The sequence below is a fragment of the Contarinia nasturtii genome, unplaced genomic scaffold (genome assembly GCF_009176525.2).
Source record: "Contarinia nasturtii isolate CC-2019 unplaced genomic scaffold, AAFC_CNas_1.1 Cnas_scaffold_1371, whole genome shotgun sequence".
NCBI lineage: Eukaryota > Metazoa > Arthropoda > Insecta > Diptera > Cecidomyiidae > Contarinia > Contarinia nasturtii.
The window spans coordinates 2,308,513-2,334,017 of NW_022198708.1; the positions used below are offsets into that span (position 1 = coordinate 2,308,513).

The following is a 25,505-nucleotide window of genomic DNA, read 5'->3' on the forward strand; positions in this document are numbered from 1 at the left end:
ACATCACAATACACAGTCGGTTGAATGACAACCGAAAACAAGTTTTCTGTTGTTGTTATATTTTATCAAATAGCATTGCGGCTATCAAAAACCAAAATAATTTTTATTTGTTCGATGACACACAGAAAGTGGACAACTCATAAAATTGAATTTCTCAACATCATTTTAATGGTCTTATTTTTTTATTGACACAATAATTGGCTTATGTCCAAAAATAAGTGAGAAACTTTGCAGGTTTCCGATAATTTTTTTAAATCTCTTATTGAATTTATTTCAAGTTCATTGCACGCAATTTGAATGATTTTTTATTTGTTCTGATTATTCCGTTAAATTGCATTTCATTAGCGTGAATTTGTTGATAAAGAAAAACGAGTTTTTTTTTTGGGAATAAAAATTCTCCATTCCATTTCAGGCCTCTTATAGAAATATTATTTTTGTTGTTAGTTCGTCGAACCGTTCTCTATATAATGGGTTTGACCAGCAAACCATTGTCCAGTAGTGTGCCAACCATTCGAACGTGAAGAAAACACACGGCAAACAGTGCAAAATTGATGAAACAAATGGTGTATGTATAAGACATAAATTCGAAAGTATTTTAGAACGTGTTTTTGCGGAATTTTCGTTTTTTATCTCGGTGAGTAAAATTAACATATTATCAAAACATTTGTTTTAGTGTCATTTTTTTTTTATTTCGTCTATTTAATTGATGAATTAATATCTGAATTGCTGTTAGTGTTACAGATAACGGCGAAATGAACGGTTCATATCTAGTGGTGGTTATCGCTATTTTGGCTGTACTTGGCTGTACTTTTGGAGCCAGGTAAATAATGATTGAATTCTTACCTTGATTTTTACACTTTTATCTTCAAAAAATCGCATTGAAAATAACATAAAAATAATTGGCAATTAAATTGCACGCAGATTGTCGATAGTTTTTCATTTCAAACTGAAATAATTAAAAAAAAATGGAATGACCTTTAATTAATACAACAAACTATTCAGTTAATTTTTGATGTTATAAAACAAATAAATTATTGATCATATGATCGGTCATACAAATAGCAAATGCTTGTGCTTTCTAAACATCGAATTGTGCGTACGTACTTGAAATGTTGTTTTATTTGTAGTGTTTTAACAACAACAGCTGAAGCAATATTTGTCAATCAAACAGAAAAAGAAAGCAACATTATATAACGTCATCGAATGGATATGAAATCGAAATTTAATATTTAATTTTTGTTATTTAGTACACATTGGAGTTACGAATGCCGAAAAAATCGATGTGAACGCATCGAATTGCTTAATGAAAAGACGGCCATAAGTTTGCCAGTATGTCGAATATTTTGCGGAGAACATCCAGGAACGCTATGGCCACGAGTGAATGGCAAAGTAAAGGTGGAAGGCAAAATGGCTCGACTCATCCCAACTGAGGTGCAATTCAATTTGATCAATCAAACGAAACGAAATGATTTATTCTGGCGAACGAATGAGCAACGTTTACGCGAACAAATCTTAGCCAAAGTGCCAAATTATGTGAAACTTAAGAACGATGACAGTGGTGCCCATTTGATGATAATGCTTGATGTTAAAAACGAAGATGCAAAATTGGGCCTAGACACCGATGAAGGATATCACATGCATGGTTATGAAAATACAGGCGTTGTCATTATAAAAGTTAAAGCCGAAACAATTTTCGGTGCACGGCATGCAATTGAAACAATTTCACAATTGATTGTCTTTGATGATATTCGACGTGAATTGCAAGTGGTCGGCGAATTTGAAATCGAAGATAAACCGGTATTTCCACATCGTGGTTTCTTATTGGATACATCACGTAATTATTTTACGGTGGACTCAATTAAACGAACAATTGGTAATTTAAAATTTATAGAATTTCGAAATTTGGAAATGTGAATAATGATTACGTTATTTTACTTTTGGTTCAGATGCCATGGCAATGGTGAAATTGAATGTATTCCATTGGCACATGACTGACTCGCAAAGTTTCCCACTTGTGTTAAAATCACATCCAGATCTATCGGAAATTGGCGCTTATGCGCCCGATAAGGTCTACACCATTAATGACATCATCAAAGTAAGTGGAATGGAAATCATAGCATTTTAACTTCCGAAACATATTTTTAATGTTTTTTTTTTTCTTCATCGAAATAAGATTTATGAATATGCGTATGTTCGTGGTGTGTTGCTGTTACCAGAATTTGATGCGCCGGCTCATGTTGGCGAAGGGTGGCAACAAAAGAATGTGACCGCATGTTTCAATGCACAACCATGGGCCAAATACTGTGTTGAACCACCATGCGGTCAATTGGATCCAACCAAAGACAATTTATATGATATACTCGAAGACATTTATCGTGAAATGTACGATGCATTCCGTAAACCAGATATTTTTCATATGGGCGGCGATGAGGTGTCACATTCATGCTGGAATTCAAGCAAAGAAATTCAAGATTGGATGCTACAAAAAGGTTGGGGTCTCAAAGAATCCGATTTTATGAAACTTTGGGGCCATTTTCAAGATAATGCATTAGAACGTTTGGATAAAGTGATTGGCAAAAAAGTGCCAATTATCATGTGGACAAGTCACTTGACCGACGTTCCATATGTCGAACAGTATCTCGACAAACAACGATACATTATTCAAGTAATTACTTAATTCTTATCAAATTTATATAAATTAAAACACATTATCAGCATAAAACATGGCTGAAAGCGAAAGAAACAAAAGAAGACGAAAAATTCCATTACATCACATATTTCTATTCATGAATTTAGATTTGGACAACGGGAGCCGATCCAAAAGTAACCGATTTACTAAAGAAAGGTTATAAATTGATTTTATCAAATTATGATGGACTTTATTTGGATTGTGGATTTGGTGCATGGGTGACCGAAGGAAATAATTGGTGTTCACCATACATTGGCTGGGAAAAGGTCTACAAAAATAATTTCACCCACTTTGGTTCAAAGTATAAATCACAATTTTATGGAGCCGAAGCTGCTCTTTGGTCAGAACAAACCGATCATCATACATTAGATGGTCGAATTTGGCCAAGACTTAGCGCATTAGCTGAACGATTATGGTCCGATCCATCGGACCATTGGCGTTCAGCCGAACCTCGAATGCTTATCCATCGTGAACGATTAGTTGATAATGGTATTGCAGCTGAAAGTTTGCAACCACAATGGTGCCTTCAACACGAAGGCGAATGTCCGATTAATTGAAAATTCGAATTTTTGAAAATTACGTCAAACGATAAATCAAATTTAATAAAAAAAAAAAATAAATGAGCTGTTACTATATGGTGCGAGATAAATATTGTTTTTAATTATTTTACCATTAGGATAGTCATGAAAAAAAAAACGAAAATTTCTTTATAAATAATAAAATATACGTCTTTTTATATTGAAGGTACTTCGATGTTTTTACTAATAAAACTGAACAATTAAAATAAAAATCAAATCAAAAAACAAAATATGTACGTTTTTTATGTTTTTTTTTTGTTTTTATTAGAATTATTTGACATTATGTGTCCATTGGGCGTAGACAATATAATGCATAAATGTGCTTAAATATTAACAGAAAAAGAATGTTTTCTGACACTCGTTTATAACAAATCGTTCGTCTTCTATCATTGGTTGCTATATCATGTTGTTCTTGTGTAACTGGGAGGATTTTTGAATATTTAAAATTGATGTTGGTTATTTAGTTGGCATCGGCAGCTTCCTTCGACAAACGTTCGGCTTTTTCGACGACTTCTTCGATTGGACCGACCATGTAAAATGCGACTTCTGGGAGATGATCATAGTCACCAGCCAAGATCTTTGAGAAACCTATCAAACAAAATTATGTATATGTAATATAATTAGTAAAGGTCAGCTGAGCAATCATATTATTATCGGTAAAGTAAATGTGGTACAAATTTCCAATAATAATTATTATTTGCTGCGTATGTATATATTGGGGAAAAGATGCGATTTTGTTTGTTGATTTATTACCTTTGATAGTTTCTTCCAATGGGACAAGTTTACCGGCATGACCAGTGAAGACTTCGGCAACTTGGAAAGGTTGTGACAAGAAACGTTGGATCTTTCTGGCACGAGCAACAGTCAATTTATCTTCTTCGGACAATTCATCCATACCCAAGATGGCAATGATATCTTGAAGTGATTTATAATCTTGCAAGATTTTTTGCACACCACGAGCAATGTTGTAGTGCTCAGCACCAATGATGTTTGGGTCCATAATACGGGAGGTTGAATCCAATGGATCGACAGCTGGGTAGATACCTAAAATATTAAATAGAATGCGTGTGATTAGTAAAATATGCATGAATGATCAACATCAATGATAAATTATAAATTAAACATGTTTGAATGTTATGTAATCACATGAAAGTGATTAAATAATCGACGATGAAAATTAATTTGAATGAAAATAAATTCTATAAATTGATTGTTTTTCAGATGAGAAAAATTACCTAATTCAGCGATAGCACGTGACAAGACAGTGGTGGCGTCCAAATGGGCGAATGTTGTGGCTGGAGCAGGATCGGTCAAATCGTCAGCTGGCACATAGATAGCTTGTACCGAAGTGATGGAACCTTTTTTGGTGGTGGTAATACGTTCCTGCATAGAACCCATGTCAGTGGCCAATGTTGGTTGATAACCGACAGCTGATGGAATACGACCCAACAAAGCTGACACTTCTGAACCGGCTTGTGTGAAACGGAAAATGTTGTCGATGAAAAGCAACACATCTTGTCCTTCTTGATCACGGAAATATTCGGCAACAGTTAAACCAGTCAATGCAACACGAGCACGGGCGCCTGGTGGTTCATTCATTTGACCGTACACAAGTGCGACTTTTGAGGTTTTATCCTTAAGTGAGATGACACCACCCTCAATCATTTCATTGTACAAATCGTTTCCTTCACGTGTACGTTCACCGACACCAGCAAATACTGAGTAACCACCATGGGCCTTGGCAACGTTATTAATCAACTCCATAATTAATACAGTTTTGCCGACACCAGCACCACCGAACAAACCAATTTTACCACCCTTGGCGTATGGGGCCAATAAGTCGACAACTTTAATACCAGTTACCAAAATTTCTTGTTCGACACTCATGTCAACGAATTCCGGAGCTTCGGCATGAATTGGGGCCGATAAATTTGTTTCGATTGGACCACGTTCATCGATTGGTTCACCAATGACATTGATAATACGGCCCAATGTTTCAGCACCGACTGGGATTCTGATTGAATCACCAGTATCGTTAACTTTTTGTCCACGAACCAAACCTTCTGTACCGTCCATGGCAATTGTACGAACGGTATTTTCACCCAAATGTTGGGCTACTTCCAATACCAATCGTGGTGAACGATTTGCCACTTCCAATGCATTGAGAATTGGTGGCAAATTTTCCGGGAACTGAACGTCGACAACGGCACCAATTACAGCAACAACTTTACCTTGAGCGACTGCTCCAGCTTTTGCTGCAGTTTTTGCAGCATAATGACGATTGAATTGGTTCACAACCGATATTAATTTTTTATTGTCGGCTTTAGTAGCCACCGATTTAATTGCGGTGAACATTTTTTCTTTTGGAAATTTTTTTTTTTCTTACCAATCCTCCTTACGTAACAGAATTACGTGAATGTGATACGGCTAGAAGATGGCGAACGAAGGTATAGAATATATTTTGATGGGTAGTAAAGTCGGTCTAAGCGACTGCGACACGATGTTCACTCATCGATTCAGTTCGGTTTGCCAGATGCACACATCGCATGCACAGCAGCGCTCTTTCAAAATGTACTAAATCGAAACGTTGGCAATTCATATTTGCGCAACATACAAATTTCAATCGATATTTTAAATTATCATCACATTTATTTATGCAAACAAAAAATGTTGACGCATTTTTATCAAATGGAAATGTTTAATTCTCATTTTTATGGTCGTGAACAATATTCGGTACAGTCCATTTTATTCCGGGAATATTTCAATTTTCATTTAGAACAGCGTACTAAATGCTTATATGACACCAAATTCTCGTCAATATCGTTCGTCTCGAATTAAACTGTCAATTTCTTACAAAGAGAAAATTTTGTTATGTTTTGAAGCCGAACACCTTCATCATATATATACATTAGTAATCGTTTAATCAAACAAGAGACGAAATTTTTGTTTCACACAAAGATTTTTTTTATTGTTTTGTTATTAGTTTTTCGGGTGTGAGTTAAAAAACGCTAAACAAAAAAAAACATGAGCATTTGGGATAGTTTAACATCTTGTTTCTGGTTTTCACCAGAAAATCAACGAAATACATTCGCTTCGATATTGGCTGGAGTTTTGGTAAATAGCTATATGCATTACTGAAGTAAAGAAAAGAGAAAAAAACACACACAGAAACAAATGAGTCACAACATATTTTTTTTTCTTAATTGCATTTATCTCTTAATAATTTCCATCCTCTTTAAGATTTCTAATTCAACAATAACGATAAAAATATGTACGAATTTTGGATATTTATGAGATAAATTATAAATGGAAGAGAGAGAGACCGAAAAATGCGATATGAACTTGAAGTGCGACATATTGTGTTTCTTATGACAAGTTCAAGTGTTATGTTTATTTAATCCAATTAAAGACCTAAATAATTTGCGTTTGATTGTAGTTTTTTACAGGATGGTGGTTCCTTATTGACGCAATTTCAGTGCATCCCGAGCAGACACGAGTAATTCACATTTTATTAGGCATAATGGGTACAATAAGTTTAGTTATGGTCAATTCAGTTACGCAGGCCCAGGTGAATACATAACATTTATCTTTTAGCCAAAATTGATTGAAAATGAATGCGCTTGTTTCTTATAATTTTCAGATAAGCGGTGATGTTACGTTCAACGGTGGATGTCTTGAAGCACGGGGCGCTCGTATTTGGATTTTCGTCGGTTTTCTCCTTGGATTTGCTGCCATCATTGCCGCTGTATGGGCAATGATTGCTGACTTCAGTAACGAGAGTTAGTATTAAATGAAAACGACAATTTCTTTGTTCAATTTTTATATCTTCTAACAATATTTCATGAATATTTTTTTTACAGAAGTGAGCAGTTGGCCGGGCATCAGTGTGCTTCTACAGAATGTATTCATCTTCTTGGGTTCGATCATTTTCAAATTTGGCCGTACCGAAGAGTCGTACTAAGGGGTAAACCAATTGAATTTCTTCGAAATACAACTGAAACACGAATACATAGTTGAGAATGGGAAAAAAATCATGCATTTTCGAAATGAAAAATGTTTCATCTTTCAAATTATAAGGTTACACACATAATTAAGTAAAATCGATGAAAGTAAAGTAAATGGATAATTTAAATGACTTACATTAGAGCATCAATATTTGCATGGAATAAAATATAAATGAATAAATAAATGGAGCAGTTCTTTTCTTAACGATATATCACTCTTTCTACCCTATATATAGATATATATAATAATAATGTGCGTTTACCGGCAATAATTACTCGTTTGCTGTTCCATTTCATATTTGTATCAAACTAAGAAATAAAGCCCAAAAAATCGAAACACCAACATCTCATCTCTAACATAATATTTATATAATTTTAATTTGTTTTCACGTCCGCTTTTGGTAAATAAATAAAGATCAACAAATACATGCAGCTCGGTCTTTTCATACATTTATATTATTCCAATTTGCAGTGCATTTGCGTCTGAATTGACGAAAATAAAACAACCATTTTGAATGTTTTTATTCTGATTTAATGATCTAATAATGCAATTAATTTCGTTTTGCTATTTAACTTCAACTTTTTTATGAGACGAAATGTTTTATATGTTCCATTTTTCTTTTGTTATTTTATACATAAAGAAAATTATTTTCCATTATTTTATGTTTCTGTATTTTGTTCTCTGATTTCTATTTCTCTGGATGTTCAACTTTTATCGTTGCATGGGTGGCAATGCAGGCATACCACCAGCCCCTCCACCTGGCATTGCAGCACCTGGACCAAGTAGAACCTAAAACGACATACCAAATAAATATAAGTTTCAATTTTTATTCACATTACATAATATAAATCGTATGCATTTGCACCATTTTTTTTGTTATACATACTCGTTGTTTTTGTGACAACTCCAATTCGGCCATTTGAGCTCTTTCTGTTTCGAATAAAACTGGTGCAAACAAAATCATCGAACTTGTGAAGAATATCCACGATGCATTACATGAAAAGTGATACAGGGCTTTTGAACTTTTTATTGAAATATCTGTGACTTTTTCGCATGTTCGTCGAACAGAATCTGGAAACATTTCAGTCAAACCCCACAATCGTTCGCTGAGCGATTCGTCCGGTTCCTGAGGCGGAGAGAGAAGCATGTGATAACATTAAAAATGGCATACAATAAATCGATTTTTCGTTTCCAAAGCTGGAGATATTTTCAAATTGAAAATCACAAAATACATACTTCATCATAGTTTGGTTCCTTGGGTACATCAGAGTTTGTAGATTTGACAACGGCGGTGTTACTGGCTTCAGCTGTTTCATCAATAACATCCTCCTGTAAATGCATTAACATTGAAATCACCAATGATCGACATTTATCATAAACGAAACAATTAAAATTATTGCAAATATACATACAATTTTAGGTTGCTCAGCAAGTCGTTCCGGTGTTTCAGTTTTGCTACCTCCTAATGACGACATACCGCTATCTGGGTTATTAGTTTCGGTTGGATCCGGTTTGCTAAGTGTTTCAAATGATTCCTCCATTAAAATATCTCGCAGCGAAGAAAAAAAAATATCGATGAAGAAACGAAAAAAAAAACTATACGAAAAATTCGATGGTTAAACGAAAATGCGGTTTTTTAGTTTGTCACCACTGAAAATTTTACAAAACGTGTGTCTATGTATTTCTATCTCTTTTTTCGGTTTCTTTTTCTTTTCGAAGCTCTTTTCCGATTTTTCCTTTATCGCTTTCAGTTGATTCACACAAAACGTAGTTACGTCTATTCCATAATATAACCATGCGCACTTTTAGCACATTGAACGATAGAACATAAATCGGTATAAGTTCGGATTTCGTATTCGGCTGCTGTCGATACGATGTTCATATTAGATTTTTTTTTTCTTTTTTATTTTTCCATTGTGTGGTCGTGTGTGTCCATCGACATTTTATCGTTTAGTACATGAACTTTGTGCAAACACGCATCGGTACACACTTATTATTGTGGTGGTAGCTTTTGGTACTATTTCTTATCGTTTATTATTCGGCAATATTGGCAAATCATAATCGAGACTATTATGTATAAATGTCATTTAACCTAAAAATCGAAAATCTCGATCATAAATAATTTCATAAAATTGCATACTTATATGAGCGCGATGACGGTTTTGCTTTTAAAAATGAAATCAATATTTGAAACGGTGTTACGAAACAAATTCTTTATTGATAAGCACAAAGAATTGTGTGACTTTTCAATTTCGTGATAAGGTCGCGCCCACTGCACTCGTGACCCGCTTCGAAATTTGACTTTGACAATATACATTGTATGTCCGAAAAATCACCTGATACGCAATGCCGATAAAAGAAACTTTTTTCATTTGAACGCATCTGAGAATCAATGAGTCTTTATTATTCGCATCAATAGTAATAGAAATCAAGTAAAATAAATCCAAGGGTCAAAACACTTTAAATCACAAAAAATGTTGACTAGCATTTCTTTGATCAGTGCTGATGTGCATTCGACCTGTCTTCGAAAATTAATAGATGGTATAATTTGGCAGGGAAAACAATCTTTAACAGCTGTTTCAATTTCAAATATAAATCTATTTAAATATATTGCATTTTGGCACACTCTATCGACGATGAAATTTATTACACCGATATTTGTTTAAATCGTTTATTTCGATGATTAATTGCGTATCATCAAATCGTGTAATTCTTTTTAGTCTATGATCGTTGCTTGGATATCCCTGTAACCTGAATTTATGAACTTTTTGCTAAAAAAAATGGTGAAAAACATTGGTGAATGGAAAAATCACAAACCAAAGATATTGTTAGCTAGATATTTCATGTGATCTGGCTGACGGCAGTTGATGACCGTGTGCAAAAGAAATGAGATTTCAAAAGAGAAATGGACCAAAAATCCGTCGTGCAGATGAGATGAAATAACTGGATGAAAATATCTCAAAACAATTGAAGTTATTTGAAACAAACAGACATTTGATTTGACTAGTTGCACTAGAACCAATTTATTTTTAAACATTCATGTACACATGACTGGAGCATTTCACTATATAATAATCTTATTTATCATCATATGGATAAAAATTGAATACACAATGTCTTAATTCAAAAGAGAAGAAAAAAACATCGCACACAACATAAAACGATTTTCTTATATCTAATTCATGTTCTTTTTTAAACTTATTCACCAAATCAATCATTTTTTTTATTCAATAATAATAAAAACCTGATAAATTAAAAAAAAATCGTTTAGAATGTGTCCGGTTGCCACATAATCAGGAGTAAGTCAGCACACTGTGTCAGAATTCATTGTTCAATTGATCAGAGTAATAATCGCACAAATTCTGTTTGGAAAGTGAAATAGAAATGAATCGTTTCGTTAGAATTCTTAATGTTTTTTTTTGTTTTCTTTTATATTTTGCGCACATATGGACTTTGAATTCGTTCGAAACCAAAGTATGAAGACTAAACGATGGTCTTTTGATGTTATTACCTTCATAGTTAATTTTTCCATCCTTATCAAGGTCGGCTAATTGTAGCATTTCAGTAACTTGCGTCTCCGTTACATTTTCCTGCATCATTTCCATCGCTATTTGAAGCTCATCGCGTGTTATGTATCCATTACCATCGCGATCAAAAACCCTTAATCATAACAAACGCCGAAAATCAAAGAAAATATGAAAAAAAAAATCAGAATTCAAAATTATGTTTCATCACATGCCGTAAATGATTTCTCATATTGCGTGCGCACTGAGTTGCCTCAGTCGAAGAAAGGAGGGATGGAAAAAACTCACTACCCTTCAAACAATTTCAAACCGTTACTTAAACCAAATGCGAAATTAAAGAGCCGACGGCGATTTGCGACTATTTTTAACATTTAATGATTATGTTCAATGTAGCGATAATTTTCAGAGTTTCGATTCAAATCAAAAATCTTGAAATTGTTTTGCTGGCCATTTACATAGTTTTGTATGCTCTTGATGGAAAACCTATTTTGTTTTATGTGGTAATAAACCCATAATTTTCATTTTATTTTCATTCTTGCATTCATTAAGTGATCGTATCGAGTTGTATATCCTCACCGAAACGCTGCTATTAAATCCTTTGTAACATCGTCATCTGTATCAGTTTGTGATGTGGACGGTGTTTGGGTGGATTCTTCTTGGAGTGATTGAATTCTTGATATCCATTGACGAAACTCCTTTTCGTCCATCAAACCATTACCTATTTAAGAAAAATACACACAAATCATTAGCAAGTTACTAAATTTACCAATGGGTTAAGGTTTATGTGTTACCACCATGACTAGCTTCTTTGATGAGATCGTCAATTAATTCGTCTCGAACAACGATGCCCAAATTTTTTAACATAAACTGAAGCTCACCGGCTGTAACTCGCCCATCCTGGTTTCGATCTAGTAAATCGAAGGCTATTCGTAGATCTAGGAAATAAAAACAATTGTGTTACATTTATTTATGATTTCTGATCTATTTAAAGCATGAAATAATAATTCCATTCGAAATGAAAGAAAAACTTTGAGAACACAACACGAGAAATGCCACGTGATGTATTACTTAAAAACCTAGATATTTCTAGTGCATTGTATGTGTTAATGCAAATGACAACGTTTCTACGTCATTCCGATAATATCATGATGCTTTTGATAGCACGTTAATTTGACAAATTTTCAATGTGATTTTATAATGAAGAACGGACAAACACACACAGACACACACACACTGCTCCTTGGCCATAAATTACGTTGCAATATGCATGTTGAAAAAGCACACAATCACTCAATGGCATTCTTAGATTATAAGGAAAATATGCAGCAATGGGGTTCTTTTAATGATAAAATAAACCTTCAAGCATGTACATCAATTGGAAAATTGCAAACCTATATATTATGCAAAATACATCATTATGATCAAAACTGCAATCATTTCTGTATAAGACATTTAATGCATGAAATAATTGTGCCATTGTTTATAAGGGTAGCCCAAATCTCACTATCTTGACGGATTGTTGTTCCCCGACCGGTTTTGTTAATTTTGGTCCAAAACTGAGTAACTGGCATCATTAAATTGTTTAAAGCGGTTTGAAGGCAGAAAAAACGGCCCGACCCCGACCATATCAAAAATACCTTATTTTGCTCGTTTTTTTTTACTTTCAAATAATTATGTTTTGAGTATTTTCAATGACAGATTCGGATTCATCGCAAAAAATTACCCTAGAAATGATGGCGCATACGATTTCAAAATAATCTGCTTTTTACACTTTTTTGGTTTGAAAGTAAAGAAAACGAGCAAAATAATGTATTTTTGATATGTTCGGGGTCGGGCCGTTTTTTCTGCCATTAAACAATGTAATGATGCCAGTTACTCAGTTTTGGACCAAAATTAACAAAACCGGTCGGGGAACAACAATCCGTCAAGATAGTGAGATTTGGGCCACCCTATTGTTTATGTACATTACACCTTTACACTAGAATTTCTCATAAGCTATTCTTTCCCTACATTTATGAAACTGAAAAAAATCAATTGCCTAAAATTGGCGTATTAGAAATGCGTAAGAAAAAAAAGAATATGACATTTGTTTGTTAAAAAAAGCTTGTTTACTGTTTCACTTGATTCGATCGCATTCTTGCATATTTTAACTAACATGAATTTTCGCATTTATTTTTTTCGCACATTAAAATTATCCTTTGCCTCAGATCATTCGGGACGCTCGTACTGTATTTTTTTGGGTCCCAAAAATGTTCAAAAAAAGAGAATTGGCTTAGTTTGGAATGGCGTCACGTTTAATGGTTTGGAATGACTCTATTGCAAAATAAGACCCAAATTGATCCATTTCAATGAACTTAATTATCATGTTAATATAATGTATATAGGTTTAATTTTAAAAATAATATGATGAAAGCATTAATATTCGGCAATTTAAACATCGACGACACACTCAAACAAAAACGAAATAAAACAAGAATTCAAATAACGGCGGTTCGCTCATCTCTTCGGATAATTAGACATATATATTAAAATAAAATATTTCATGATATACGCACTATCGAGGTCGAATGAAATTGGTATGTGGCTCATTTTGCATTTCTTATTCGTACAATCGAATGCGCGAATATAAATAATTATTATGCGGAGTATTAACAAGACACGTAAAATAATATCAAAAAGACTGAAAAAGACACCGTGACTGCACTGAGAGCAATTAGAAGCAAAAAAAATAGACGAGATTACAAAAAATCACACTTTTCTACATTCACATTGATTTTGATTGAAACAATTAATATTTGTAATGTATGGTCGTGGAATGAATAAATAACACAGTATTTGGCCGGCTGAAACACAATTAAAGTCGATGTTTTTCCCACATTGATGTGTTGAAATGGAGTAATATAGCAACAGTAACTATGTTGCATAAAAATGAAAAATAAAAAAAAAACACAAAATAAAGGAATCAAGTACAGAAAGTCTTGCAGCGCAATGTGCTGTTGTGGCAATATAGTTTGGCACGTTACAACATGGATAACTACACATATGCACAGTACACGTATTTGCATAATAACGGACGAAAGTAATTACGTGCGCACAATCAGGACTTATATTTATGCACTTATTCCATTGTACTACACAAATAAAAGAAACGACCGTTTTATTATCCTTAAAATTTACAGCAAACACGTTGCGATTCGATTATTTTCCAATGATATGATAAATTCAAGTATTTTGTCTGTTCAACCACGATTTACCGACTGTGAAAAATGTTACCCGCAAATGCAATCATTCGACAATTAGAACAGTTCAACTACGTGTTTCGCAAGCAAATCATTTTCATTGTCACATCAACATTTTGTGCTCTTTATTTGGTGTCTATTGAACAGCCAATCAAACAATCCACACAAAAGCATTGCCATAGCGAAACTGTTTTCAATGGAAATTGCATAAATTCTTGGCGGTTTTTTTTTCTTCTTTTTTTCGTATTTTACTTACGGATATCATTCTCTTTGAAAATCATTTCTATTGCGCAATCTACACTTTTGTTTGGATAATGAAAACAAACGTTTTTTTAAATAGGAATTGTCAATCAGTTTGCTTTTTTCCATTCAATTCATCGAATAAATAAAATTCGAATAAAAAGAAAAATGTTTTTTTTTTCAGTTTTTTGTGATTAATTCAAGCACTGAATCTTTGTCATCGCGCGGGACTAATTTCGTGTCAAAACAAATGCTATTTAACAACGCTATCTCGATTATATGAGATACGGTTTTCTTTCTTTCAGCTTTTTTTGTATTTCCCAAATTGATTAACTGTCTCTTATCTGAGGTAATATCACTTATCATCAAAAAAACATACTCAACTGTTGCTTGCTCTATAGAAATGATAGCGATTTTTTTTTCGTTCGGTCGTATGTTCGGATTCGATAAAAAAAAAAGAATTGCTCCAACAGAATAAAAGCAAACAAAATTCGAAAATGAGTGATTAGAAATGAAACCATAGACGCCTTTTTTCCTCATCCAATGTTCAAATGAAATGAGAGGAACTTTTGTGCACACATTTTAGCGCACCTTGAAAATTCATTCGTATCCATAATTTACATGTAGGCTTTTTAAAAGCAGCACCACGAAAAAAAATATATCTCATTCAATATGAAAAAAAACCCGAATATTATTAATATTCATCGGAATTTTCGACATATTCAAGTACATCATCGAATGTGATGCGATGATACAGCAAAGACGGTGGAAAAAGCAACTTGTGAAATAAATAGTAATTAGTCTGTCTCTTGATGTTGTTGGTGTCGTAGTAATGGTTTCCGTTTAATTTGTTCTCTTGTCTCGTGTCACTATCGCACTTATAGATACATACACTAGAAATATTAGGCGGTTACGCGCCAACTGTTCTCGACTAATGACTGAAATATTTGCGATTTTCTTTTATCATTAACATGTATGGTGTTTGTTTTTTTTTAGTATTGAAAAGTATGTTTACAATTACCAACCGTGTAATTCTTCTTCCGTAAACCCCTTTTTCTTCACATGATCCTGAGCAAATGAAAAAAATGCGCAATATATTATATTCGTCAGTGACATTGGTATTTGTTTAGAATTCGGGGTGAAAACCAATTTTCTAACACTTACCTTATGTCTTCGCCCCATCAAAGCCGAGCCCAACATCTGAAACACACAAATGAAAATCATTTGTTTTTAATTCTTCGAATTTAAATTATTTTCTATAATACATATCATTTTGACAGCAAAAAATGCTGTATGTGAGATGTTTTTTGTTTATCCGCAAAAGTGCTAACAAGTACAGAGCTTGCGAAAAGACATCAACCAATAATTTCGAATTTATGTTAGACTTCATATCTATTTTTTTTACCGTTGACCAACGAAAATGATGGTTGTCAATGATTTTTAAGAAATGTGTGTTTGGCAAATGCATTTCCGTAAATTAAGTTGCAAATATATTTATATAAATTCAAATTTATTGATCATTATCCGTTTAGGTAATGTAAAAATAGCCAATTAAAACGGTGACACATTACTATTTTTTCTTTGTATTTTCTTTTTGACGATGGTAAAATTAGTTGAATAAAATGACGAACGAAATGAAAATATACACTGCCAGTCTGTGGCCGTTGGGCTTAATGTGAAACATGAGATCGTACTACTGAGAGATAAACAAACTACTTTTTCGAAATGAAATAAGAATTTTAAATGTCAATCCGTTAAAACATATCTTGAGAAATTATTGAAGCTTGGCCCTTATAAAGAAAAGTTGTGAAAAAGTAAATTTTTGGGAACTGAATTCAATACAATTATAAAAAATCAAAATAAATGTTTTAAGTGACTATCAACCTTTAAAATTCTTAATTTATTAAAACAGTAATTCGGTTCTCCTAGTAGTACGGTCGCACGTTTCACACTAAGCTTTATGGACAAAGATTGGCAGTGTATTTTTCAAAGTGACCCCCAAAATGTAATTAACTCCCAAACTACACTTATGGAGTTGCTTAATGAAATTAACTACGTTTCACATTAAGCAATTGTCGCTTGAACACATCATGAGATCGTGATCTAATGAACCGTCAATATTATTGGCATCACAACCTGTATAAATTTGCCATGTTAGATCAGAACAGTAAAATTACCAAAATAATTGACGATTTAAATATTGCTTTTTGAATAGATCACATGGCCTGCCATTGTATTTCTGTATTTTTTGATAGTAGAATATATTTTCTATAATTGAACAATAAGTATGATGAATATTTGGCAAACTGTTGCCTTTGAAACGTATGTAAGCTTATTTGGGCGAACAAAGTCACACCAATCGGCGTACGACAAATTGTTTGGAGTAACAAACAAATGTGTTCAGTTCGAGACAAACATTTTCGTAAAATTCATTTTCATTCTCGTCGATGATTGTCTCTCTTCCTTTCGATTTAAGTGTGGTTGGCATTTGCTTTTTGTAAACTTTCGCTTTTAAATGCTTTCAACGCAAATGAAACAAAAACACAGGCCTAAGAAATTCATTTGTGTGTATTTTTATTTATTATTATTTTTTTGTTCGAAAATACATTTTCTACGTAGTGTCATATATGTTCTAAGAAGAGCTGTTTGACTTGCACAAATGCATTTATTTCACATCTCATTCGCTATCACATTCAATGAAAAATGACGAAAAATCATTTTATTTTTGTGTTGCCCACCAATTTGGGCTCATCCATTCAATACGAGCTAGAAACATGTCTCTATATATTTTTTTTCCTCTTTGTAAATGTTTACTGAATATTTGACGAAAATCGTAAAAGTGCGCAGGTGATGACACAAAAATGCTATAAAAATTAACACACTCTGAATGTTGTTGCAATAACCGTGTCGCTGTAGCAATAGTATAATTATAATCCGTAAATTAATTTCGAAAGAAAATGAACAAAATCAGACAGATAAATCAATCAAATGGCAATTATAATCGTATTTAGATGATGTTCATACTATATTTTACATTCACACACCCACTCTCTTAATACAATGTAAATTATATTGTGCATGTCGAAGATCGACTACTTTAGATGAGAAATACAACAGAAGTGCATTGCATCATTAACAAATGGAATTAATTAACAACGTAATTTTTACCGTCTGTGAGCATTAAATGCACGAGATAAAAAAAGCACACTACGAAAAGAAAGACAGAAAACAACATTTTGAGGAAACCAAATAGGCAAAATAAATAGCAAATATCACCTTCAATTGCTGCCGTATTCCGCTCATTTATTTGTATAAATAGCGAGCAAATGATGAGACAATTTAATAAGTTATTTAAGATGATTGTAACAACAACAACAACAACAAAGAACTAAATATGCTTTTTGCGCGAGTTTTGTTTGAGGTAAAATTGTTGAATTTTTGATTCGCTCAGATGATCATAGCACTGACATGGATGATAATTACAGACTGGTCGTTTCATTCAATCGTTAGAAGTCGCACAAATTCTCCGGCATAGATACGAACAACCAAAAAACTCCTTGATTCCTGTTGCTATAATCAGTTATATGCACATCAGAAAGTGAACTGGCGAAAATCTGAATTCAAGCTTATTGATACTGAGCGATGTTTTCGTCTATTTAATTTCTTCTCACTCTGGTATAAACACTTTTCGCTTTCTTTCGCTGGCTGTGTCGCTTTGTATGTGAATTATTCGTTTTCATTCACCGCTATCTTCTCTAATTTTTATTATCCATTTCGTTTCGTGTGCTCTGCTTTTTCTTCTCTCTATTTCGTTCTCTCGAGTCTATGTCTATTTCACTCTTTTTCACTTTTGCTGCTACCTCAATTTATTTTAATGAGATGCTACACTTGTTCGCAAACACCGACCATTTGAAATCGACTTCCACAAATGTCTTTTCAGCGTATTAGTCATATGAAACACAAACGTATATCTTATGCACAATTTCTATCGAGTACCTCTAAAAAAAGACACACACGTTTAAAAAAAAAGTTACTTCAACATCAAACTAAGCAAAGTGACGAGATATTAAATACGATATAATTGCTCTATTAAGTGGTTAAACACTTGAGCATCCAATTTGGTTGGTGAAATTGCAACGTGAACGATAAAAAAGTCTAGAACTGTGCGAGAACGTGAACGCGAATCTTAAAATATGATGCACAATTTTATTGGCGATCGTTTTTTCCACAGAACTACTAATTAGTGTTTTTTAGCCACGATAAAAATGTTGTCCAATTTTTGTGTGGCAACAGAAAAAAAACACAAAACTATTGAGTACAATGTATACAAAGTTTTTGCATCGAGACGAGAAACTGAAACCGATCAATTGATTGGCCGGACGGTGTATTTGCTGCGTTTTAAAGTTTACGATTTAAAGTTTCGCAACGATTTGATATGATGCAAATCAAATTGTTTACATTCGGGTCTGGCTGATAACTTTTTCTATTTTTTGCTCTCCCATTCTCTGAATTTTGTTACAATTTCTAAGTTAGATACGGTCGAAGTAATGATTCTCTGGCAAAAATAGGACTCGCGATTTATGTTTACTATTTGTGTTGTGTTGTGGAACGCGCGCGAGCAATCTCACGATCTCGTTACATTTGAATTTCATCTGAATATGTCTTTATGTAGTTATATCGAATTATGTACGTGAAAATTCGGACGAGAGAGAGAGAGAGAGAGAGAAAAAGAAAGAGAGAATGTGTGAACTCGTGGGGCTATTACGATACACACCAATCACCGAATTTCGCAGAGCAGATGTAATCATCATTTGACTTTCGATAAATTGAGAAAGATTTGAAACTCAAACTACTGTGTTACTGATGCGACGATGACGACGACGACCGTGGTGGCAACGTACAATGTTTAGACTCTAATTCGATATAAACAGTCATCTTCTATGTATTAAATGTTACATCTGTTCACATATAAAAAAATTTTTATTTGTTCATCGTTTGAAAATCGCCCAAATTCAAATGTTCGTTCTTGTGCGAGTTAATTCTTAGCGCGTCACACACTTATCCACGATCACAATGTGCTGAAATGTGTGCGTTATATCTTCTTTATTATTGTTTTATTTTCTCTGCAGCTCACACGTTGCGGTAGATTGTTTTTTTCTTTCTATTTTCTTTTTCTTCTTATTTCCTTTTTATTTTCACCCGGTCCGAACTGACACAAAATATACTATACATATCATATGTCGGAAAATCTAATGACGAATATAAGCGTACAATTGTGAGTGTATGGTGTTTTTTTTAATCGTTCGCATTCTTTTTTGGTGTAAATGTATTCGATGCAAATGTGTCAGCTTATTCACAATTTCTTAAAATGCATATTAAAAATAGAACATTTGTTCGTTCCTCTGAATTTATAAAGAAGGATCACATTCACTTTACATTTTCGGTGGATTGCATGCATCAATTTGCAAAGCGCACACATACAATGTTCGATCATGAATATACCAACGGTATATGCCCCATGTTTATACATGCATACAGCATTTCAACCGAAATGAAAAGAAAAAAGAAACGAGGAAAAAAAAGTTTAACACTCAAATTGTGATAGATGTTTGGTTCCAACGGAGAGAGAGAAGAAATGAACTTTTGCCGTTCAAAGCGGCAAGTTCATTTGCATGCATTATTACAATGTTTATTTCGATCAAACAGAAACAAATCAAAGTTTATATTTGTTGTTTTCAAAATGAAACATGAGAAGTGTCAAGAAGATATCAAGCGAATTTCGTTCAAAACATGATGATCACATTTTTTGAAATGAGGTAAGAAAGAGAGAAGGGGAAAAACATACATTGAGACCAACATTGGTGTGAGATGAAAAATAAAAGTTTGAAATAAACATGTCACACGCATTTATGGCGTAGACCAAATAAACAAGTGTCGAGAAAAAAGCAAAGATGGATGAACCACGTACGTGCAAAAAACACACAAGATCGCTTAGAAAAATGATGCGATATTTTTCATCTTTTGAAAAATAACAAACACACAAACAAACCTAAATAAAGGAACGAAGAAGAAGAAGGATTCGCAAAATAAATATTTGCCTTGACAAAGTATTGGCTCTATCAATCTGGTCGATTTAATCCTGTCGCGTATTTACGGCTAAGTCATTATTCTCAAATTTATGATGCAAGTGTCTTAACAGTCTTAATTATGCTCTATTAATTTGATGCTGTCTCTCTTTCTTATTTCAAATTTTGTGATCATTTTAAAATTCGTAATCAATTCGTGTCGATGCTACAATACTCAGCATCATGTTCAGTCATTAAGAATAAAAATATTTCAAATATATGATAATAGTCAATATTTACACTATTGATATTATTTATATTATTATTATTATTTATTCTCATTCATAATATTCCATCGTCTAATTCTATACATTTGATTCCACTCACTTTTTAGCAACAACAATAAAAGTGTCGATCTTTTTATGCGATACAATTGATTTTTTTTATTTCGTCTCTTCTTCTATTTGATTGAGAACGCGTCTCGTACTAATTGGCTCAACTATTTCTCGGGTTATTCGATGAAGGAAAATGTCACGACAAACAAGACCGTATTTGATCGTTCACTCTTGAGCAATAACTCCGAAAAATATGCAAATTTACAATCAAGAATAAAGGGAACAAATATGTGTTTTTTTTTGTGTCAGGGCAACAGCAAACAAGAGCGCAAAAATATTTGTACACAAAAAAAATATGTTCAAGCGTACGCTACAGTTACCAAAAGCACTCTAAAATGAAGATTATTTTTGCTCAAAAGATTCAATATTTTATTTGGTGGTTTTTGTTTGGGCGATATTATTCTGAAAAAAATGAATACCGCCGTCAGAAAACCATTAGATTCGTGAAATGTGTTGCGGAAAAAAGAAAATATTAAAACCCATACGCACACACAATCTCTCATGTTCTCACTCTCAAATAAAAACAAACATATAAAGCGGCCAAAATGTGCAGAAGATCGGCCACATCATACACCGATTTCAGTACAGAGAGTCCGTCATAAACTTAATTCGAAATTTGTTTGTAACGTAAAATGCTAGCCGATGTTATATATTTAGACGGGAAATTTTCAAATTAATCCCTAGAACGGATCAAACGGACCACATTGAAAAAGAAAAACTCAACAGAATATAGCATAAAGCACACCGAAAAATAAGTAGGAAAAAAAACCGAGAAACAATCATTGAAATGCCAACAAATATTACGTTGACGTATGTTAATATTGGCACACATCATATATACATTGAAAATTGGTGTTAGAAAAATTATAGTACGAATTAGCACTTTGTGTTAGACCTCCTAGGCTGTGGTATCGTTTGCCAAAAGTCATTTTCATTTATCACAAGAAAAAAAGACAAACCAAAATTATACCATATAGTCATTAGACGGATGTCGATATTGTCACATAAAATCATCAATTATATTGAATTTTCAACCATGTTTTATGTCAATAATTTGAGAAAATATGCTTTATTAAATGTCAAATTGTTCATTTTAAAAGTAAATCGCGTCATATTTTATAGCGTTGAACAACAGTAACTTATTTGAATACTCCGTTTCATTGGATGACATGAAAAAATTCATTTTGAAAAAATTGCGCCGTTTCTACAACTATATTCAATGACCGTTGACATTTCGCTTACATGTCAAATTAATTGTTCACTTATCAAACTGACGACCAAACGGAGACAAAATAAAAACCACAAGAGCCACAACACGATTATTATCGAAATGTTTTTAACGGTGACGTATATTTAGTTATGAAGCTGATTCGGACGAGCCTGGTGCTGACCCTTTCAAATGGTGGCGTTTGCATACTTGGTGATTTTTTGGTGGAATTGAACAAGGAATCAGCAATACGAAAAGCAATTTGTGATAATGCGACACACACAATGGTTGGTTTGTTGGGTGCTTTAATTATGATTTTAGAAAAAAATCACCATCGACTGCCCGAAATTGAGCGAATCTCTCTCATTGTGATGACTATGTTCGCATCATCGTTTATTGATGTTGATCATTTTTTGGTTGCGAAATCTTTCAAATTATCGGTAGTTATCAAAAGATGTCTGTTTTTTCATTGATAATATTTGATTGTTTGACACAAATTAATCTGAAACAATTTTATTTGTTCTTAGAGAGCTGTTGCAATTGATCGAAGACCATTTTTACACTACGCAACGATTCCGTTGATTCTATTGATTCTCATGATTCCATTGTATAACTATTTTAATTCGCCACGTTTAAATGTATGGCTTGTCATGATTGTATGCGCATTTCTAACTCATCATACACGAGATGCGACAAGACGTGGATTTACATTTTGGCCCTTTGGGACAACCAAACCGCTGCCTTATATTGCCTACATTGTTTGTATTATGATCATTCCATTTATTTTGAATAAATGGGAACATCTCATCACCGGTCATTATCATTATGGAACACTAGAAATTCAAACAGTTTGAAACATTGGACATCGGTTTGAATGTCATTACGATGCCTTACAAATGCTGTTAACTGAAAGTTGAACACGTTTATTATTACTTTCTTTTTTATTTAATTTCCATCTGAAATTATAATGTAATTTAAATCACAAATTGTACATAAACTTGAATGAATTTGTTAAATTTTACACATTTGCTTTATCTAAATTGTTTTTTTTTTCTTTTTCTTTCTCTCAAAATATTTGTAATTTTGTATACTCAAAATATGTATGTAAATGTAAATCCTGCGGTGTTTAAACACACTGATACGATAAAATATATATAAATCTTGGTGCGATAATGTTGATTCTGAATTGCATTTGATAATTTTTCCAATGACATTAAAATGCGCCGATACAATTTATAGATTTATACAATGTTTTTTCTTCTTCTTTCTTTCTTCTTTTGTTTTGTTTTCTACTGATACAAAATATTGGTAAATGAACTCCATCTGATAAATTAATGTTATTAATGGGAAGGATAGAGTTTTGTTGGATGGCACCTAAAGCAAAAATGAGAGTGAGTTTTTGTTTTGATACACAAGACAATGTTTTTGAGAGCACACGCACGCGTACGTTATTCGTTTTCAATGAATTACTATTATTTATAATCTAACTGCTCCAGTTGCTTCAGTATTTCGTCTTTTCGACTGAGTTTTTGGATTTGGTCTGCGTCAATTTTTTCACCATTATTTTGTTTTAATTCGATCGCTTCAATTTCCCTAATCTTTTTTCGTAGTTTTTTTATTGTTTTGTTTGGATCGTCATCGGTTGTAATTTTCATATTTGTAATGGCATCGCTCAATGCGGTTGCATTGCTGTTGGCTGATAATGATGTTGACGACGATGTTGATGGTGTGACATTGCTGCTGGCGGCAATGTCGTTCACTTTTGCATTGTTGATGGCCGTTGTTTTTTGCTTTGGTGTGGATTTTTTTGATGTCGTTTCACTTATACCATTGGGCACCTTGACATTTTGCTTCTTTTTCTGATTATTATCGTTGTTATTGCTACTGTTTGGCAAGACATACAGTCCGGGTATTGGGTTAATTTTCTGTTGTTGTTGTTGTTGTTGTTGTCTTTCGCGTTTCTCTTTCGTTTGTTGTGCAACAATTGGGCACATTCCAACCGGCAATGCGGGTTTTTTCATAAACAATTTCCCTTTACTTTCATACAATGGCACCTCTTCTTGTGGTACATAACCATCTTTAACGCGACGTGCCTTTCGCCAAGTTCCATCCGGTCGTTGTGATGCTGGAATATACTTTCCTACAATTGACAAACACAAAAAGAAAAATCATCAATGACATATACAACAAATGACAAATTTATTCAAACAATGCATACGTCACCCGGAAAACAAAGTACATTGAAACAAAAACTTTAACAAAACACCAAAGTGAATTTAAATTCACCAAAATTTATCAAATTACCGTCACGGTCCTGTGCATAGGTTGTCATTATAATTTCAATTCCGTTTATGCGTGCTTCAAATAGAATCGATGTTACGAAAAGAAATAGCAATAGACGTGTTCCACACGAATTATGAAAATAACTTTTTTTTTGTCAACTCTACAATATGACCAGAATTAACGGAAAGTTATACAAACCGACGAGTTTTCTTTTAATTTTAAACGTTCCGTTTGATAAATTGTCTTGGAAGCATTCGACTTTCAATAACAAACCAAAAAAAATTACGCTCAGATAAGAAACATGGTGGCTTGTCATTCTTCAATACCGCTCAATACACGACAGACGTTAATTCAAGATGGGTGCGTTTAATGTATACGTCGAGTAAGCTTCACAGCTTTTTGTCTGTCTGTACGAAAACAAAAATTATGTAATAAACGAATTCATATTTTTTTATAATCAATTACACCAATACTGGTAATTTAATTTTTACTATGGAATTTCTTGTTTAAATTGCATTTTTTGGTTTGCAGTTTTTTGCTATAGTTTTCATGTTTTTTTTTTTTCAACTTTATTTTATCTCACATTTCATGCGATCTTATACGCGAAAACGTTTTCACTGTCATAAAGTATGCGTGAATTCAGTTAATTTAAGAAAAATGTCAAAGGGATAATTTCAAAGCTGTTCGAAAATGTAAGGGGGTAAAGTCAAGTAATCATTAGATTCAAGGGATTTTTTAACCCCTCTTTAAGACTTAGACATTTTTTCAATTTCTCTACAGTTTTCGGACCGTTTTTGAAATTTTACGATTATGCTAGGAGTTTTTGAAAAAATTTGGGGAGTTTTTTTTATTTTTCTCAATTTTGGATTGGAGAACCAATCGAGGTAATTTCGACTCCTTCGACAAAATCTTTCAGACTGCATTTTTGGAAGAAATGTAAATAATTACAAAACTCGAATTTATTAATTAAATTTAATTAAAATTGACAGCCCACTGTGTACCACTGCTCTTACTTTTTTGTAACATAGAGTATATGGATAAGCGAAAAAATAAGAGCAAGTGCTTGTTTTTAAGCGCGATTGTATGTTACGGGAGTCGTTTGAAATAACGATATTTGAAATTATTTTCAAGCATCTCATGCGACAAATTTGAAAAAAAAAACTGTAATTAAATCCAATTTTAGTTAATACATTAACAATTTAAAAAAAAATTCTTCGATTCTATGACTAAGAAGTGATTTTATGTCATGATTTAGTCTTTGAAATATCTCACGTGCCTGA

At 33.1% G+C, this 25,505-nt stretch overlaps 7 protein-coding genes across 21 annotated transcripts; 3 read left to right on the forward strand and 4 right to left on the reverse strand.

The window, feature by feature from the left end:
* The first annotated feature begins 22 nt into the window (after positions 1–22).
* On the forward strand, positions 23–3,479 carry LOC116345937 (chitooligosaccharidolytic beta-N-acetylglucosaminidase). Of its 7 annotated transcripts, none has more exons than XM_031775743.1 (7): positions 23–234; positions 413–634; positions 742–820; positions 1,248–1,873; positions 1,947–2,095; positions 2,174–2,665; positions 2,797–3,479. In XM_031775743.1, the coding sequence occupies exons 3-7, from the start codon at positions 753–755 to the stop codon at positions 3,244–3,246; spliced, it is 1,785 nt and encodes a 594-aa protein (XP_031631603.1). In that variant the 5' UTR covers positions 23–234; positions 413–634; positions 742–752; the 3' UTR covers positions 3,247–3,479. The 7 variants fall into 7 exon arrangements, with proteins under 7 accessions (XP_031631603.1, XP_031631596.1, XP_031631600.1 ...); XM_031775736.1 differs by having other exon boundaries at positions 24–234; positions 734–820; XM_031775740.1 differs by having other exon boundaries at positions 24–234; positions 445–634; positions 734–820.
* A 214-nt stretch (positions 3,480–3,693) lies between these two features.
* LOC116345938 (ATP synthase subunit beta, mitochondrial) lies at positions 3,694–5,770 on the reverse strand. Its single transcript, XM_031775744.1, has 3 exons — positions 4,503–5,770; positions 4,021–4,311; positions 3,694–3,855 (listed from the first exon to the last, which is right to left on the reverse strand). Exons 1-3 carry the CDS (start codon positions 5,620–5,622, stop codon positions 3,728–3,730), a joined length of 1,539 nt encoding a protein of 512 aa, XP_031631604.1. The 5' UTR covers positions 5,623–5,770; the 3' UTR covers positions 3,694–3,727.
* A 364-nt stretch (positions 5,771–6,134) lies between these two features.
* LOC116345813 (transmembrane protein 50A) lies at positions 6,135–7,481 on the forward strand. Its single transcript, XM_031775502.1, has 4 exons — positions 6,135–6,381; positions 6,704–6,835; positions 6,908–7,046; positions 7,128–7,481. Exons 1-4 carry the CDS (start codon positions 6,292–6,294, stop codon positions 7,226–7,228), a joined length of 462 nt encoding a protein of 153 aa, XP_031631362.1. The 5' UTR covers positions 6,135–6,291; the 3' UTR covers positions 7,229–7,481.
* Positions 7,482–7,780: 299 nt separating this feature from the next.
* LOC116345812 (mitochondrial import receptor subunit TOM22 homolog) lies at positions 7,781–9,162 on the reverse strand. The gene is made up of 4 exons (XM_031775501.1): positions 8,685–9,162; positions 8,509–8,601; positions 8,159–8,398; positions 7,781–8,061 (listed from the first exon to the last, which is right to left on the reverse strand). Exons 1-4 carry the CDS (start codon positions 8,811–8,813, stop codon positions 7,984–7,986), a joined length of 540 nt encoding a protein of 179 aa, XP_031631361.1. The 5' UTR covers positions 8,814–9,162; the 3' UTR covers positions 7,781–7,983.
* Positions 9,163–10,265: 1,103 nt separating this feature from the next.
* On the reverse strand, positions 10,266–21,045 carry LOC116345648 (calcium-binding protein E63-1). 8 transcript variants are annotated; one of them, XM_031775191.1, is made up of 7 exons: positions 20,728–21,045; positions 15,440–15,475; positions 15,301–15,343; positions 11,588–11,731; positions 11,373–11,514; positions 10,784–10,932; positions 10,266–10,634 (listed from the first exon to the last, which is right to left on the reverse strand). In XM_031775191.1, exons 2-7 carry the CDS (start codon positions 15,473–15,475, stop codon positions 10,612–10,614), a joined length of 537 nt encoding a protein of 178 aa, XP_031631051.1. In that variant the 5' UTR covers positions 20,728–21,045; the 3' UTR covers positions 10,266–10,611. The 8 variants fall into 8 exon arrangements, with proteins under 8 accessions (XP_031631051.1, XP_031631050.1, XP_031631049.1 ...); XM_031775190.1 differs by lacking the exon at positions 20,728–21,045 and adding an exon at positions 17,552–18,936 and having other exon boundaries at positions 11,591–11,731; XM_031775189.1 differs by lacking the exon at positions 20,728–21,045 and adding an exon at positions 17,552–18,929.
* Positions 21,046–21,819: 774 nt separating this feature from the next.
* Positions 21,820–22,982, forward strand: LOC116345647 (transmembrane protein 267). The gene is made up of 2 exons (XM_031775188.1): positions 21,820–22,382; positions 22,470–22,982. The coding sequence occupies exons 1-2, from the start codon at positions 22,095–22,097 to the stop codon at positions 22,794–22,796; spliced, it is 615 nt and encodes a 204-aa protein (XP_031631048.1). The 5' UTR covers positions 21,820–22,094; the 3' UTR covers positions 22,797–22,982.
* Positions 22,865–24,547, reverse strand: LOC116345646 (partner of Y14 and mago). Of its 2 annotated transcripts, none has more exons than XM_031775185.1 (2): positions 24,424–24,547; positions 22,865–24,082 (listed from the first exon to the last, which is right to left on the reverse strand). In XM_031775185.1, the coding sequence occupies exons 1-2, from the start codon at positions 24,539–24,541 to the stop codon at positions 23,415–23,417; spliced, it is 786 nt and encodes a 261-aa protein (XP_031631045.1). In that variant the 5' UTR covers positions 24,542–24,547; the 3' UTR covers positions 22,865–23,414. The 2 variants fall into 2 exon arrangements, with proteins under 2 accessions (XP_031631045.1, XP_031631047.1); XM_031775187.1 differs by having other exon boundaries at positions 24,247–24,527.
* Between the last annotated feature and the right edge of the window lie 958 nt (positions 24,548–25,505).